The following is a 16915-nucleotide window of genomic DNA, read 5'->3' as shown; positions in this document are numbered from 1 at the left end:
TGCTGAATGTTTCCTTCATATCATCCACCAGTTTTTCGGCATAGTCACAGCGTTTACTTTGAGAACGTAACTTTGCATCCGGTCCGAGATAGAGCGAAGGAAGTGAAGCAGAGCGACCAAGGGCGGTTTGGGACTCCACAATACGTCCTAACTGCATTAGAAACAATATGCACTCGTCCAGCAGAGGAGGAAATGCCTCAGAAAATCTTACGATACAGGGAAGAACAGATCGGAACATCTCGATGCGGGTGTCGCCGGATAAAACTGAAAATTATAACGCCGTTAGTTAATGTTTTCTATAAAAACTTTTTTGATCCAGACTGGTTATATAAGTTGATTTTAAAGCGTAGGACTACACAATAATAATAAACCATGAAATTATCTACAAGAAATTATCCTTGAAAGTCAAACTTACCTCCTAACAATGTGGTCAGCGTATTCAAGCAAAGTTTAGCTATACTCAATGATTTAGGCAGAGCGTATTGTAGTGAAAGATGCGACGCCAGGTCGATAGCAAATATTTGCTTATCCATCTCTGCCATATTGAGCAACTCCGGAATAAAGTCCAAACATATGTGCATCGATGGTATGCCTCGTACAGTAATGGGCAGTAATTCTCGGGGATATCCTTGAAAATGAACTAGTTTGGCCAGTGACGGTTCAGCTATAAACACCTGATGAATGTAAGAGCACACAATGCCGCGCACTTCTCGCAGCGACCACTGACGGCCAGGTTTAATACGATCTTCTTCCGATTCCAGACACGACTCCAACAGAATTTGCACCGCTACACTTTCTTGCGATGCCACCAGCGCCAGCTTGAGCTCCTCTCGTTCGGTGTCCGACTTCACCTGATTTCCAATATCGATAAGAGGCTTATCCATCATGTGTCTTGAAAGTTGACTTTTAGAAGCCGCTAAACTAGCTTGTAAAATTCTTAGTACAATAGCTAATGCACTCGCGCATCTGAACACTCGTTCATCACATCGTAGGACTTGTAGCGGGTCTATGAGAATGTTTTCTTGCGTCAATGTAAAATTTATGGTTACCGTTTCATCTGGCATAAGTGCATTAATCGACATAACCCACAAACGGCGAGGAAAAACTGTGTTCAATCGAATCCAAATTTTTTTGTACAACTCTTGAATGAGATGAGGAACAGTACTGCCGAGAATTTTTTTTATATATCTTATGAAGGTATTGGCTAGAGGCCATAAATCAGTAGGAGATTTCCTCATCATAATCTTCAACCATTTGATAGTTTTTCCTGGATTTGTGTCTATTTCCTCGAACGCTTCTACAACGTTGAATTCACTAACAATAACGTTAGAAGTACTTTCGAGTGAGATATTCTCTTCGTCTATCCAATCATCAACCAATGAAAGATGTGGGAAATGAGTAACCAGCAAACGAAGAAGTGGACTAAACAAAACGCTATACTCCTGTTGGTTTCTTTGAGCCTGTTGTAAAAGATACTTAATCGGCAGTTCAGACATAAATTCATTGGAATAGCTTTTGACCTGTCGCCCATTCGTGATGATGTTAACCATATTGTTGAGCCGAATATCCTCATATAAAAGCAGATAATATAACAGCAGGAGGTGAGGAGTTAAATTAACGTTGTTTTTACCCGATGAGTCATCCGCCAAAGTAGGTTCGGATTGATTAGCTCCAATTTTGGTTTCCTTTTTGACGGTATCCTGACTGGATGCGAAATTTATGCTCTGAAAAACTTGTAATATTTCCTGTTCTGACAGAGCTTTGTTAGTATGTTCCATTATTCCTTTCTGATTGGGCATTATAACGGAGTTTACGTACACTTCAATCAATGCTGGGAGAACCGGGTGTAATGGTGTAGTTGAGTTACAAATTTGTTTGTAGATCCAATTTTTGATAGGTACTTTGTGCTTCGAAAAAGCACGTGATTTTAGAAGCTGGTGTATGCATTGAACCGGCAAAAAACCAGGTATATTGGCATTTAAATTCATTGTGACCGGCACCTTGATAGCATGAGCTGCCACAACTTGTTCGGTAAATATTTCCTGGGTGAAAATGTGTTTCATGCGGCTTATAGTATTCGGACGAAGTGGAAATTTCATAGCTAATGTCGAACAAGCTAATTCAAAGATATGGTTCAACTGATTGCTATGAAAATGAATCGCCATTAGTAGAAGCATTTCTCCGAACGATGCAGACACCTCATTGACACTTTCAAAATAAGCTTCTTCTTTGATAAGCCATTGAATCCATTCCGTTATTTTCACCTCTATACCTTGATTTGCAATCAGTGACGGACAGGCTATCAACATACAAAGTCCTATTGAAACAAAACGGATCCCAGCTGGGGTTGGTGGCGGCTTGGATGTTATAAGCTGGATAAGATATAAAATTTCCTCATCACTGAATTTGATACCTGAAATTCCTCGCAAAGCGCAATATAGACGTAACATCGCTGCCGATTGGACCACATACTCCTCGGGTAGCTGGGAGTTGTTCGAAAACATAACTATGTTCTGCAATTGTTTCAACAACTCGTCTCGCAATAAATGAAGTGCATCTCCTTTCCTTTTCTGGCTGGTTCTTACGTACATGGCGAAGTATGAACGTATTGTTTGATCGTTGCCCAAAAGTAGTCCAGATACAAAAGAAACCTGAAAAGGGAATTAATTCAATCAAGTTAACTATCTATTAAATTAAAAATATGTTTGTTTGATGGCCTGTGGGTGTGGCCAAGTTTAAAAATTTAAATCCGTTATGGAAATTTTGATACAACGTATACTAACCAAATTCTGTGGATCTTTCAAGCTAAGTTTCAACATTAGCGAAGGCATTTTGTTCTGCTCAACGCAAATCGATCTGGTTGTCAACGCCTGATTCGGGTTCATTTCACATAACTCGTAGAGCGCGGCCAATTTCAATTTACCTTCTGGCGTGTCTTCGTCACCAGTTGTGATTAACGTTGTTACTACTTCACGAAAGCAGTCGGGCATGTTAGCTACTACCCAGCAAATTATCCGCGAACCATTGTTGACGTACAAAAGCGTGTCCACCACTTCCAATATGTTGAGTAAAGATGGAAGCTCTGCAAGCGCTATGCATATTATATCAGTGATTTCTTCCATGTAGATATCGTTGTCAAAAAGTTCCGACTTTTTAATGACAATGTCATTAGTTGACTTTTGTGCTGCGGCTTGACTGTTTTGTTCCATAATTTGGGCTTGAATATAAAATAATTCTGAAAGGACTACTCGTACTTTACTCACGATATCGGCTCTTTCGAATCCCATAACTATTCCATTAGGAAGACTGTGGAATTGGGCCGAATCTTGGGCGTTATATCCTAGTTTTTGCCTTCAAATAATGCGAGTATTAAATTATTGAAATCATAGGTATCTACATCTGTAAAATTACAATTACAATCTGCATTAATACTCACCTTATTTGTTGCTCTTTTTTAACATCCACCTCTAGATCGTGAAAGCTTACTTGCAACAATGAAACAATGTTGTTGACCACCTCAATGCCCACAAGAATCGATAGCAGATGTTTCCGGGCGTCGAGCCATGTCTTTGTGCCATCCAATGGCGGAAGCAGGCTCATTCGAACCAAACACGGCAGCAGGGGTCGAATTTCCGATGAACTGCATTGAGCTAACTCGGAAATATTCAGATTTTGTATAGCCGCAAAGGCCCGAGGTGTTACTGGACCAAAGCTCATTTTTTTTATTGAAAATAACTTCAGAAACTTAACTTTATTTACAAATTTTACTCAACTTTTCGCACTTCATTTTAAAAATTGTCTGCGAGTTGAATTACGTTTCATGCACGATGAATAAAAAATAATGATACATGAAATATTTACACGATCATCGTAAGGCCGGCCCAATTTTATGTCGGACTGCGGGATTCTCAAATGGGATTGGATTCGAGAAAACCCAATTTTGAGTTTAGCGTAACATTCTCAAAATTTTGTCTTAAATGAAATTTTCAAAAGATTAAAACAAACTCAAAAGATGTCGTGTAGGGTGAAGAACAAAAATTATACTAGAGTGTATGAATGCTGTTTAAAAAACGAACATATGCCCGTGAGCTCTCTCGATCTTTTTATCCTTTGCAACTAAGTAAGTAACGTAACAATGGTTAAAATAGAACTAAAATTTAATTGTCCTTCTTCTGCCATAGTTTTGTGTTTAAATGTACTAGCGTGCAAGTCCGACATCGCACGCCAAGTCTGCAAAACTCAAGTCGTGAGTAACTTCGTTTTCAGTAAAATAAATTTTTAGCCAAAACTCACTGCAACACACTTTTTTTTTGTCGTGAGTGTTATGTATAAAAAGTGCGGTTGAAATAAATAGTTTACGAAACTCAGAAAAATGCATCTAACATTGATAAACTTCTTCAAAAAATCTGTTAACGGACACATTTTTCGAGGCAAATATCGTTTAGTCAAAAGAGTTACTCCCAGAGCTGTTCAAACTCTGCGAAGGGATTACGAACAAACAGAGCAGAATATGGCATTTCTGCTGAAGCCTTTTTTAACCATGGTAAATATTAAAGATTTATAAATTTTATAATTTCCACACAAGGGTCAGTTAAATGCGGAAAAATTAACTAAAATCTTTCAGTTGCATAGCTATTGCAACGATCATGGTACTATTTGGTAATGAAATTATCATTTATTTTGATCAAAGGGTTAGGATTTTCATACAGCAGATTGGGTATTATAAAACTACCGGCGTTTGAGAATCCAGGCCTTGTCCACACTATGCGACGTGAAGTGCAATTGCAAAAGCTGTATCAAGACTCATGAATGTTATTAACACCATATTTACTGTACATTCCCATAAAACCATAAATTGCATGTCTCGAGTCTCCCGAACAGTATGGAAGACTCATTGCAGCAACAAGGTATCACCCGGGCAGTGTGGACAATACCCGGCAATACATCATTACCTCTTAATACCTATATGTTTCATTAATAGGAACAATCGTCAGGCCATGCAAAGGAACTCGGCAAACGAGAGCAATCTGTCAGCAAATGGCGTGAGGCTAAGTTGAAAATGAAACCACACGTGACGATTACCGAAAGACTGGAGCATTTGAACGTGCAAAATGTTTGGGATTGAGAAACTTGCAGTGAAATTCTTTCTTCTATTAAGCACTTAGAACTCTGTATGAAACATTTTATTTTATCGCTAACTTTGTATATGGTTAATAAATACATTTAACATAATATAAATTTAGTAATTTACTAAGCAACAATACAGGTGGTTTGAAATCGATCGATACTTAAATACTGTTTGAGGTCACTCATCCGGGAAAAGTTTTTACAAAATCAGGATAAATGTCCATTTATTTAGTCCATGCGAACGGATCAGGGGACAGATCGCTTTTATGCAACGTTTTCCCTTGGGATAGAAATTCTGCAAATTGGGAAACAACTGGATCGCGACCACATGATGCCATTGCGATGACCTTTCCGTTAGCGTCCAGATAAAAAGCTACGAAGCTAAGTTGGCTCAAATCTCCCTCGATTATAGTTTCATGAGGTGTACCGTAACCAGTATAGCGAAAACCCTTGCCGAACAACATGGTCCAGAAGTACGGTACAGTTCTCAATTCTTTGGTCTTACCGAGCATATTTAAAGCAGCGATTTTCCCATGGTACTGAGCTAAACCGTAATGTCCTATTGCTGACAATTCATTATTGTTACAAAACACTGGTGCATTAGCTACATCTCCTCCGGCATAAATTCCTCGGATATTTGTTTCTAGATACAAATTTGTATCCAACGAACCATTTTTGTTGATTTTAACTCCAGAGCCTTCCAGAAATGAAGTGTACAATGTTGCGCCAGTTCCCATAACGCATACATCAACTTTTAATATAGATCCATCAAGTATTTCTACTGCCTCGAGCTCACCGTTTGCATTACCAATAAACCGCTTTATACCTGAATTCATAACAAACTCGACTCCCTTTTCTTGGAAAAGCTCCATAACTCGGTGTCCAATTTGATCTCCGAACGATTCCTTCAACGGGACTGTTCCTCGCCCGACAATTGTTATTTTTTTAGCTTTACCAACGCAGTACGCTGCAGCTTCAAGTCCAATGAAACTAGTTCCAAGGACAACGACATCTTTATCTTCTCCTAGCTGTGCATTAACAGCTTTGGCATCCTCAAATGTCCTAAGAACGCATACATTTTTTAAATCAGACCCTTCAATAGACAGTTTTCTAGCTTTGGATCCTGTAGCGATATATACTTTATCGTACTTAATTTTATATCCGTTGCTCAGAGTCAGTTCTTGGTTTTGCGTGTTTAAATCGGTTGCTTCCACACCAATCATGGTTTCTATGTCGTGCTCACTGTAGAAGTTTTCATTACGTAAAAGTTTTTTATCCAGCTCAAAGTTCAACGCCTTGCTGACAACAATTCGATCATACGGCAAGCATGGCTCTTTATTGATCAACACCAATCGTCCCGCAAACCCTTCCTGCCTCAGCGATTCAGCACAAACGGCGCCAGATGGCCCACCACCAATTACGACAAATGTACGGTCATCTTCCAGTTGTCTAGCGGCCATCGTCCTTTGTCTTTTCCCTGCTTGCAACTCGGATCGTTTGGCGCGAACTTTAATCTGAAAAAAAAATCCTTTATTAAATGTTCTATAAAAAAAATGTTCCAACCATTTTGCTGGCAAATGTTCATCGATTTACCTTGCCTTGGTCCACAGTAACCTGGAAGCATGGCAGAGAATCCAGCCCAGGGAAATCTTCAATGTCTCCTGTTTCGGTGTTGAAGCAAGCACCATGCCAAGGACACCGAACACGACCATCGCCGAGGGCTCCGGTAGAAAGTAGCGCACCAAAATGTGTACACTTGTTGCCAATGGCAGTGAGCTTACCCTTCTGTTTGACCAGCAATACTTTTCCGCCGTCAAGCTCAACGGCCTTCATCTGATTTTCTGCAATGTCATTTTCGTCGCACACAAAATCTTCGACGTAATCTTCCCCTGCGCCAGCAGTTGTCATCTTTGCTGTTTTGGAAAATATGATTAACAATTTTAACACATAAATCTGAGAGGAAAATAAGGGCTTAACAATACTATTTGGAATAATTACACAAAAATGACATCATTTTTAGTTGGAGAAGTGAACCAGACGACTGCCTATGAAATAGTGACAATCTAGTGAACATTAGTCACTCGCAATGGGAAATACCGTGACTTAAAATTCTGCAGATCGGTTTTGCCGGTGTTTAGGTTTTATTTCGCCATGGAAACAACTACAATCGAAGGCAATGAGTTATTTACTACATAACAGCAGTGGACTGAAAAATCAACAATCACTACGCGCAGCAGAATGGTCAAAAATTGCCAAAACCTGTTTTAAGCATAGGCGCCGAAAATAAATAAATTCAGCAAAAAATGACACTCACAGTAGAATGAAGTTTCATATTGTTCTTCATTCACTTTACATTGGGTATTTTATTATAAACAATTTTGTTATTTTTTATTAGTGCTGTTTTTTCATTAATACCAACCATTAAATTTCGGTAATGGAACAACGAATTTTAATGTTTAATGTTTAATGTTTATTGTTAGGAGTACGTGAGCCTGTCAGTTATAAACTATAGTTCAGGTTAAGGATTAATTAATTTAATTACTTTTAGGCATTGAAATATTGTGTACAATTCGGAAGTACAAATGCAATTCAACAAAAAAACACATTGAATCTTTGAAAATTTCAGTTTTTTAACTCGATTTTAAAATAATTTGGAACCGTCTCATATTTATACTCACATAAATAAATGAATGTAAAAATTAGTTAAAATAAACTAAAAAACAAAAATATAAATATGAAAATTATTTAATATATAAAGATAATTGGAAAACAAAACATTTATAAAGTTGACACGTTGATTTTTAAAGCTTGCAATTCAACTTTTTTTTTTATTTCGAATCATTATTTCTATTTCAAAATTAGTTGATTCAACTTATACAGTTATAAATGTTATAGTAGTGCTGCGAAGCGATTCAATTAATATTCATTGTAAACAATACGGGTGTCTGGCAGTTACATGTTAAGGATATAATTTATTGGTCGCCCTAGCCGGCGTTCAAAATTTCAAGTTCAACGTTTATGTTCTTTTAGGCTCCACGCATCACATCTAGCAGTAGCTCTCATTGTGCGACTTATATATTATTTACGATTGCTACCAGACGGACGAGAGTTTCGATTTGGTAGACTACAACTGTTTCTTACGTTCTAAACACGGTAAGTTGCTCTCGCGTGACCTCAGCGAAATATGTGGTTTCAAGGATTGCGCTTTTGCCCCTACATGATGTTTTTTTTCTTATACCTTTTTATGTTAGCCAGCAGAATAAGGTGTTTGACACGCGACATTACAAAGCAACATTAGTGGGACCAGGTGTTATTGGAATCGTATCAGTTTCACTTTCATTATAAGAAAAAAGCACTTAAGCTGAAGTCAATTGTTGTTTTCTTGTGTTAAAATAGATCTGTTTATCGAGTACGTTTTATCCATTGTCTTATTTGAGATCAAAAGTCACTATTAGGTATATCAGCGAGCATGTTTTAATTTTGATAGAGCATCAAACTAACCCAAAAACGTTTGATTAGGCTTGAAATTTGTTTAATTTTGTTTTGGACTTAATCAATGAAGTTATTTTCTTTGGTTAACACTATTGCCATTTAACATCTACCTTCGTTACACGATCTTGAAGATTTTGGTTTGGATAAACCACAGCCCATCGTAGCTCTTTTCCCACAGAATAATCCCGTTCACTTTAAAGTTAACGTGCTATTTGGATTAATTAATACCGCTTTACTACACTCACGACTCAAAACATTGTTCGATAAACTATGGAAATATTTTTATATTGAGATCGATCTGGAATGTTAAAATGATCCTGATTATGAATGCAATATCAAAGGAAGTTTCACGTGTGGATTGAACGACGCTCGGTTATAAACTGGATGGAATTGTGTTCAACGGCTGTGTTGGTGCACTGTTGGTGAATTTCGAACAGCACTGCCAGTTCGTAAATGATGTTTTCTAACTTAATTACATGATTTTTTCTTTAGCTGATGTTACTCGCAATAATCGATTGAATAAATTGTTACGGATATTTAAAAAATTACAAACATCCTTCTCTTAATAAATTTTATTCAAAGCGACTTATAGCATATAAGCGAAAGTGATATACGAGCAATTTGAGTTCTCAGTCATGTTTTGGTTATTTTTAATGCCGTCTTATGATATCGGGGTTATTTCTTTGTGTCATTTCGAGAAGCAATTAGTTATTGGTTACCATTTCTGTGTTATTTTTTAAGGAATTTAACAGCAAGCTGTCATTCTTTCCCATATGAATAAATAGATTTCGGTGTTACAAGTTAGAACATGAATTCACTACTGATGCCTAAAATAAATCTAAATCTAAATTCTCTTCGCCTCCACACATTTTGTTCACGGTTTTTTCCCTGCGATGAAGGAGCTTATAACAAACAAAGCTCGGAAAGCACAACGCAGTTCACAGAAAGCTTGGAAAGCTCACCAACTCAACCGTTTAAGATCAATACTTCGACTAGTCGGCACTAGGGTGAACCATTGTGCATGTACATTCGGTTTATTTCTCATCTTTTCATATTTTTGTTTAGAAAGAGGTTAATAACAATAAAGTGTGATAAGCATATGGTGCACAGTGTACTCACTCATACTAGTTATGTTATTCGCAAAACACCACGCGCATTTCTTGAGATTTTAAAATGAATTTCTTAAAAACATTCCGGGTTTCGAAAGATTTATTTTCAAGTAAAATAAGATCATCTATTCAACTGACGACAGTGAGTATGAAGTCTTACTATCATAAGCAGGATAATTTGCGTCATACTACCAGCGTAAAACATATGAAACCGAAAGGCAACCCAGAGATGTTCAAGTCATTACGAAACATTTCGTCATCCTCGATTATCGGTTTGCATGAAAGTCTTCAATTGAAAAAGCGTCCACGGAGAAAACGAGAAGACGAGATCAACAAGTTAAAAAAAGGATACTTAACAGTAACTGCATTTGCGACTGCTGAAGAGTATGACCTCGAGAAATTACTGAGGGCTTTGAGGGATCAAAATCTCTATGAACCAAAGCAGTTTCTGTCTAGCGAAGATTGTGACTCGGACCCGGATGTGCTACATGTTACAGCAAAGTACAAAGTTGGTAACGAATCCCGGGATGTTTACTTCTTCAGGGAAGGAACCGTCGTTCTGTGGAACTGCACTGATTTGGAAAATAACAACATCCTTCGATTTTTAAGACAGTTTGAACAGGTTTGTGTTTCCACGATTTTGTTCACTTTATTCGGTAAATTGATGCTAACAAAAACTCTAATACGTGCCCTTGCTTGTTTTAGAATCCATACGATGAATCCACTGTTCTTGAAGAAAGTGAAGTCATGCTCTACAATTCCGTCGATGGAAAGGCTCGTCTAAAAAACAACAGTTTTTACGTTTCGAAAAACGAAGACTCTGATTTAGAAAAGTATACTTTTGCCAACGCAATGTCACTTTCGGTAAAACTTGGCATATGGGAAGCCACACTAGAGCAGTACGTCGAATCGATGGCGTACGTGACATCGGACTTGAAAAAAGGCAACAACATTAGCATCTCACGACCTGAAATGCTCCGAAAAACTGGAGAACTTTTTGCTCTGCGTCATCTCATTAATCTTGGGTCGGATCTGCTAGATGTGCCCGACTTTTATTGGGATAGGGAACAGCTGGAAACGTTGTATCAACAAACATGTTCCTATTTCAGCATTAATCGACGCACTCGAGTTATGAATGAAAAGTTAAACCACTGTGTAGAGCTTGCTGATTTGATTAGTTCTAATCTTAACGATGCTCACCACGTTCGACTGGAATGGATGATCATTATTTTGATCATGGTTGAAGTCGGGTTTGAAATATTACACTACGTAGATAAATTTGTTTGAACAATGTTTATGATAATAAAGTACCTATCTGAATTATGTTTTTATTTAGTTATATGTAATAGTCATAAAATGAGTTGTGTAAAAATTAAAAGAACTATTGGTTTATTTCTATTTCGACATCGGACCACATGATGTCACTTTCAGATTCTAAGTCGTTTTGGACTCCTTGAGGGATTTCAATCATTTCTAGTGGATTATCTTGAACATCACTAATGTCATCAGCCATTGAGGACTCTAAATATGAAGAATTCATTGCTGCACCCGTACCACTCGTGCCACTATGTCCCATGGCTGAAAGACCTGCCATTGCACAACGATTTGTTGGGTCAAGGCTGATAAAATTGAAACGAAAGTTAGCGAAAGTTGATTAGAAAAAGATGTGCCAACTTACTTGAGTGCAATTGTATAATGCTCCAATGCTCCTGTATGGTCCTTGTCGTTACTTAGCAAATCTCCAAGCATAGCATGCAATTTACAGTTTTGGGTTAACATTGCATGCTTCTTCAATAGCTTCATACAGTTAGTGACATCGTTTTCCTGCTGATAAACATCTGCCAGCAAATAAACTGCTGGTAAATAATTTTCATTCAATTCGAGCGCTTTTTGGAATAACGTTTTAGCTTTTGCCTTTGTTATGCCCTCATCCTTAAGATACGTTCGACCAAGAAGCTGGAATGATTGAAATTCAAATAAATACAACATGATAATAATAATAATAATAATAATAATAAATGCTTACCACTAACAGCCGAGGAGTTTCGCCAATAGTTTTCAACGCTTTCAGTGCTTGTGCTTGAGCCTCACGCAATCGATTCATGTTCAAATAGGTTTCAACCAGCACTTTATGCACCTCGTAGCGGTACGGCGCAAACTGCTGTGCAAATCTAAGATGAGCGATTGCTTCTTGGTATTTTTTTAATTGAAGTAAAATTTCTGCCTTCAGTATAAGAGCTTCAGCATTTTTTGGATTAAGAAAACAAGCCTTCTGAACAAAATAGACAGCTTTATCATACTTGGCCGTTGAGTAGAGGTATTGTGCCATTACAAACCACATTTCCGAAGAGTATTCGTATGGAAATGTTGAAGTCGGTGCAATCATTTTCTCAAGTTCGCTAACCTTTTTTTTCTTAGCCATTAAAATAGCCAGAATTTGAACGCCATTCTTCATGTACGGGTATAAGCTATGTGCTCTTTTCAAATATGTATACGCATTTTCGTACTCCCCGTTATGATAGTAACATTCTCCAATCAAAACAAGAAGCTGATGATAATTAGATAGTGCAGTATTGGATTCAACGGATTTAAGAGTTTGAATGGCCTCCGAATATTTGCGGTTCTGAATATGAGCATGAGCCTTTATCCAATTGCTCAGCCAATCGTTACATTGAGGCGCTAGAGTTGCATTCAGCACTAAAGTATTAACCTCGATACCGTTCGTTCCTAAGGAAAGTAAACCTTCTATAGCTTCAAAAGCCAGTGGACAATCTTTTAATACTTCTTTGTAAGTGCCAATTGCGCTTCTCTCGTGCCCATGGTTGTGATATAACCGACTTAATAGCATATTCACTTTCGCAGTACGTTGCTTAATTGATAAGGATTGCAGCACAACTATTGCATCGCGGAATCTTTTGATCTCGATCAGACATTTGGCTGTTTTGAATTTTATTTCTACTTCCGAGAAAATATCCGTTGGATTTTCAATAACTTTACCTCCTGGAGATTTAGCCTTCGGTAGAAGTCGTTTAGCTTGCAGGGCTTGACGGAAGATTCCCTCGGCTTCCCGGTACTGATGTTCTTGGTAGAGTGATTCCGCATAATAAATTAGGGTGTAAAAATGTTGCTGAGGTGCTAGAATCGCTCTGTTAGTTTCAAATACAGACAGTATCATTGTCGCCTGCAAAATTTTAGCAATTATTGAAAGTAAATATCTTCTTCTTTTTCTGGGCTTTTCAGCCTGCACGGATGATTTATCGCTTCTAATTATAATAATTAAATGTGTTCAATAGACTTACCAATGTTTTAGCATTCGAATATAATTCATTGTCAAACAAATTCTTCAAATGATCAAACAAGGTTCCCATGTTTCTTACAACAGCGAATCACGACTTTTTGTTTAAGAAGTCTTAAAGTTATACTATCAATTGAGATAGTTAGATTTTACACCAAATAATTAAAAATTATTTAATTTATAATAGGTTCTCGATAATCTCTCGGCAAAATAAAACTGTTTCTGTTTTGTTTCGAAATGTTCGAAATATGGCGAGATCGATCAACACTGAGCAGCGATGCCAGAAAGTATTTTAAAAGCATTATATTACAGTCTTTTTCTGGAAACCTTCCAAAAATTAATATTTTGAAAAACATGCATGAAATTTTTAATTAAACAGGAAAAAAATGAATTTATCTGAATCCATGAATTTAAAAAAAATATACCGAACAATATCAAAATACGTTGGGATGAATCATCCAAACGGATGAAAATCCTTGCAAAAAAAAAATATCAAAATATCTGGCATCGCTGCTTTCGATATCGAATTTCACACACCGAAAGAATTCTTCACACAATACAACGTGAAAATGTACACAGATTTTTGCCACCATGGAAATCACGTGAAACCTACACTCAACGAAATCGACACATTGGGGCTATGTGTCAGCCTATATAGATTTTTGCAATTTGTCTCCCAATTAAAAAACATGTGCCACACATATGTTCAGGAAATATTTCAGCCCGAAAATCGCCTAAAAGTAGGCAGCAAATTTTTACTTCTAGATGTATTTCTATTCTACTTTTCGGCGTTTAAAGATGCAGTCATTTGTGATGTTTTTGAAATTTATGTTGTTGTTTATTTATCATAACAAAAAATATTAAAAAAAACTAGGTAACTAATTTATTCACCAAAATTTACACTCTACTGCTGCTATCTTTTATCGGTGGACCATCGTCCGAGTTTTCTGTTTCAAGCTCCAATCCAAATCCGAAACAGAAGTTTTGATATTTTTTTATCTGAAAGAAAATGCACTTTTTACATGATCCACGAAAATAAAATTCTTAACTTACCTGCGTTTTGATAGCTTTGAAGAGCCGATCGCTCCTCAAGCCAACGGTGTAATAAAGATGTGTAGCACACTTACAGAGAAGGAAAAAGATTAAATTTGGCTCAAACAAAACCGCATGCTTCTACGGCCCTTAGTTTTTCCCAATTGCAGCCATTTTGAATGTGTGAAACTTTTCAAAGATGATAATTATAAAAGATATGTGTCAACTAATAAACTTCATAGATCATTCCAGTACAAGCTAATACTCAAACATAAATTTTATTAGTATCATATGGTTGAGGAAATTAAGGCACGTATGTGTGAAGAAACATATACTCTAAGTGTGGATTTTTTGCAGTGTACGTGAATTTCAGGTAGCAGATGTCGCGCAGCAAGCAGAATTCACTTATACCGTATTTTTTTTCACCTGGAGGCAAACCAGAGGTAACCTTTCACTCAGAAATAAATAAAATATCAAACAATTAATTTTTAGGTATTTTCACGTTTCTCCCTCTTTACGCACAAGGATATTTCTCATGGTGTAATAACTGGGATATTTCTCACTGAGAAATATTTCTGCGATTAAAATTTATGCATTGAGAAATGGGAGCACTCAGAAATGAAAAAAATATAAAAATATTATTTTTCATGCTTTTTCAAGCTCCACCGTGCCCACTAACAGAGTTATTTCTCACCGTGTAATAACTGAAATATTTCTCGTCGAGAAATATCCCGGTAATTAAAATTTTGAGAAATATCTACGGCGACAACTTCTTCGATTTCACTATTTTGTAAACTTTTCCGGTACGCTTTTAAATCTTTTGCACTCCACCTTATTACTAACACAGAACTCGCCTATCTTCCAAATTACAACCCCTGCATATTTAAACACTACCATAACATCCCGATTGCGTTCGATTTTAACAAACAAAATTATCACAATTTCCTAACTCTTTCTTTTCTCGCTCCATAGCAATCACAACTGACAAATCTAGCACGTACTCACAAACTGGTTAGCAGAGACTCAAATTACAAAAGACAAAGCGTTTGTTTTGGAAAGAAATATCTAGCGGTTATTAAATTTTATGCATTGGATCGTTTCTTGGCCAAAAATGATCGTGAGTCAGTATTTTTTAGTGATTTCAGTTTATTATCGTCAGAGAAATAACCGAATATCTGTAAACTAATAATTTTTATATTATTTTCATTTCTGAGTGAGGAATGTTATGGAAGCGACATCTGGTGGCCAGAAAAAAAGTTTGAGCCGGGACGTAAAGGCAAAGCAGAAATAATAAGAAAAAGCAAACGAAAATCATTTGATTTTCGTATTAGTTCTATGGTCAATGTGCATTATTGACCATAGCATACAAAACAAATGCACATTCCCTTTAATAATTCTTTGCTGGTATAGATTCCATCCTTTTTAAAGATGATTTGAAAATTCGAAAAGAATGGAATCTGTCAAGTTGAGCGGCATTTTGCAACTGAAGAATCTAGCACGTGCTCATACCCGTTTAGTTGGGACTCAAACGCACAAATCACAAAGCGTTTGTTTGAACAAAATAGTATTTCGGTTATTAAATTTTATGCATTGGATCATTACACGCCAAGAAATTATTCGGGTGCATAAATTTAAATAATTGGAATTGTTATTTTTTAATATTTCTGGATATTAATGTCAGTCAAATGTCAGAGTAATTAAAACATAATATTTTTAATATTTGCATTGGTGAAGAAAAATGGAAGGGCACCACAATTTCCAATTTCAACAATTCACTTCCCTTGATTTATTGAACACAAATTCGTCGAAAAATGTTTTTTTTTCATTAGCGGTTGCTTGGCCGTCTCAGGTGCCTCATTTTTAAATTCTGTTGAAAAAAAACAAAGATGTAAATAGCAGCCAAACAACAGAATTCTATTACTTACGAAATGAATATCAGCTTCTCCATTGCTAAGTTTTTTTTTGTCTTTATGCACAAACTGTTGGATCCCCACCATATTGAGAACTGATCTTTTAAATGGTATGTGCTGTAAAACACTGGATTGTCACTCAACAGGAAATCTCCGATTGCCGGGTCACTTACAACCCAAAACCGGCTCGGCGCTTGCTGTTGACCGTGAACGCTTCTGGTCGAGACGGTGATGCTACACCAGTGGTTTTCAAACTTTTTTCACTCACCGCCCCCTTTTGCAAAATTTTCGAGCTCAGCGCCCCCCTAAGCAAATTTTCAGAAAATCTATTGAAAAAATGAAAATTTGGATAGTTAAAAAGCTATAAGCTTTTGACTTGATGTTGTTGTAAGGCTTAACTAAAATTTCATTAAAATTTATATGAGGTCCTCAGAGCCAAAAGAGTATAATAAGTGTAAAAATGGTCGATTTTGATTTAATAATGTCAATCGATTCTTACATTTCGAACTATATTTCATGATTTTTCAGATTTTTAGAATTTTATTTGCATACTATTTTATTCGAAAAAAAAGAGCATTTTTTTAAATATATGGAAAATTGGTAAACATGACAAATTGAAAGCGTGTTTTCTCGAAATTTGCTTTTATTCGCTTTTAGCACGTACCCGAGCCGGACAAATCCGAGATAATTTATCTAAGAACCTGGAAAATTCGGGCATTTGATTTCAAAATTGTCGACCAAAACCCGGATAATATCCAGGTAAATTGTCTCAAAACCCAGGAATTTCTTAACAAAAAATCAAGAAAAAAAAACTTGAAAAAATTTTTTTTTCGTCATCATTTATCAGCAGTTTTTATTCAGGCATTCAAAAAACTTTTCATGGTAATTTCCTTAAAATTTGCTCAAAAAAAATTCAATTTGAAAGCATAAATGAAAATTTCAAAAACAAA

General features: G+C 36.5%; 5 protein-coding genes across 6 annotated transcripts; 2 read left to right on the top strand and 3 right to left on the bottom strand.

Annotated features, from left to right (window-relative positions):
- Window positions 1–6: 6 nt before the first annotated feature.
- Window positions 7–3816, bottom strand: LOC129760618 (integrator complex subunit 2; the record flags this gene model as incomplete). Its single annotated transcript, XM_055758277.1, has 4 exons — window positions 3437–3816; window positions 2784–3351; window positions 416–2651; window positions 7–264 (listed from the first exon to the last, which is right to left on the bottom strand). Coding segments are annotated over exons 1-4 (3343 nt in total), but the record flags the coding sequence as incomplete, so codon positions are not given.
- Window positions 3817–4298: 482 nt separating this feature from the next.
- LOC129760621 (ribosomal protein 63, mitochondrial) lies at window positions 4299–5238 on the top strand. The gene is made up of 2 exons (XM_055758280.1): window positions 4299–4543; window positions 4982–5238. The coding sequence occupies exons 1-2, from the start codon at window positions 4373–4375 to the stop codon at window positions 5123–5125; spliced, it is 315 nt and encodes a 104-aa protein (XP_055614255.1). The 5' UTR covers window positions 4299–4372; the 3' UTR covers window positions 5126–5238.
- LOC129760619 (apoptosis-inducing factor 3-like) lies at window positions 5169–8987 on the bottom strand. 2 transcript variants are annotated; one of them, XM_055758279.1, is made up of 3 exons: window positions 8730–8987; window positions 6721–7040; window positions 5169–6641 (listed from the first exon to the last, which is right to left on the bottom strand). In XM_055758279.1, exons 1-3 carry the CDS (start codon window positions 8776–8778, stop codon window positions 5352–5354), a joined length of 1659 nt encoding a protein of 552 aa, XP_055614254.1. In that variant the 5' UTR covers window positions 8779–8987; the 3' UTR covers window positions 5169–5351. The 2 variants fall into 2 exon arrangements, with proteins under 2 accessions (XP_055614254.1, XP_055614253.1); XM_055758278.1 differs by lacking the exon at window positions 8730–8987 and adding an exon at window positions 7126–7379.
- Window positions 8988–9304: 317 nt separating this feature from the next.
- LOC129760617 (required for meiotic nuclear division protein 1 homolog) lies at window positions 9305–11048 on the top strand. Its single transcript, XM_055758276.1, has 2 exons — window positions 9305–10350; window positions 10434–11048. Exons 1-2 carry the CDS (start codon window positions 9793–9795, stop codon window positions 11013–11015), a joined length of 1140 nt encoding a protein of 379 aa, XP_055614251.1. The 5' UTR covers window positions 9305–9792; the 3' UTR covers window positions 11016–11048.
- Window positions 11022–13274, bottom strand: LOC129760616 (anaphase-promoting complex subunit 7). Its single transcript, XM_055758275.1, has 4 exons — window positions 13028–13274; window positions 11755–12909; window positions 11407–11684; window positions 11022–11347 (listed from the first exon to the last, which is right to left on the bottom strand). Exons 1-4 carry the CDS (start codon window positions 13094–13096, stop codon window positions 11110–11112), a joined length of 1740 nt encoding a protein of 579 aa, XP_055614250.1. The 5' UTR covers window positions 13097–13274; the 3' UTR covers window positions 11022–11109.
- Window positions 13275–16915: the final 3641 nt, after the last annotated feature.

Source organism: Uranotaenia lowii, unplaced genomic scaffold, assembly GCF_029784155.1.
Source record: "Uranotaenia lowii strain MFRU-FL unplaced genomic scaffold, ASM2978415v1 HiC_scaffold_682, whole genome shotgun sequence".
NCBI lineage: Eukaryota > Metazoa > Arthropoda > Insecta > Diptera > Culicidae > Uranotaenia > Uranotaenia lowii.
This window is presented reverse-complemented; position numbering and strand designations above follow the sequence as displayed.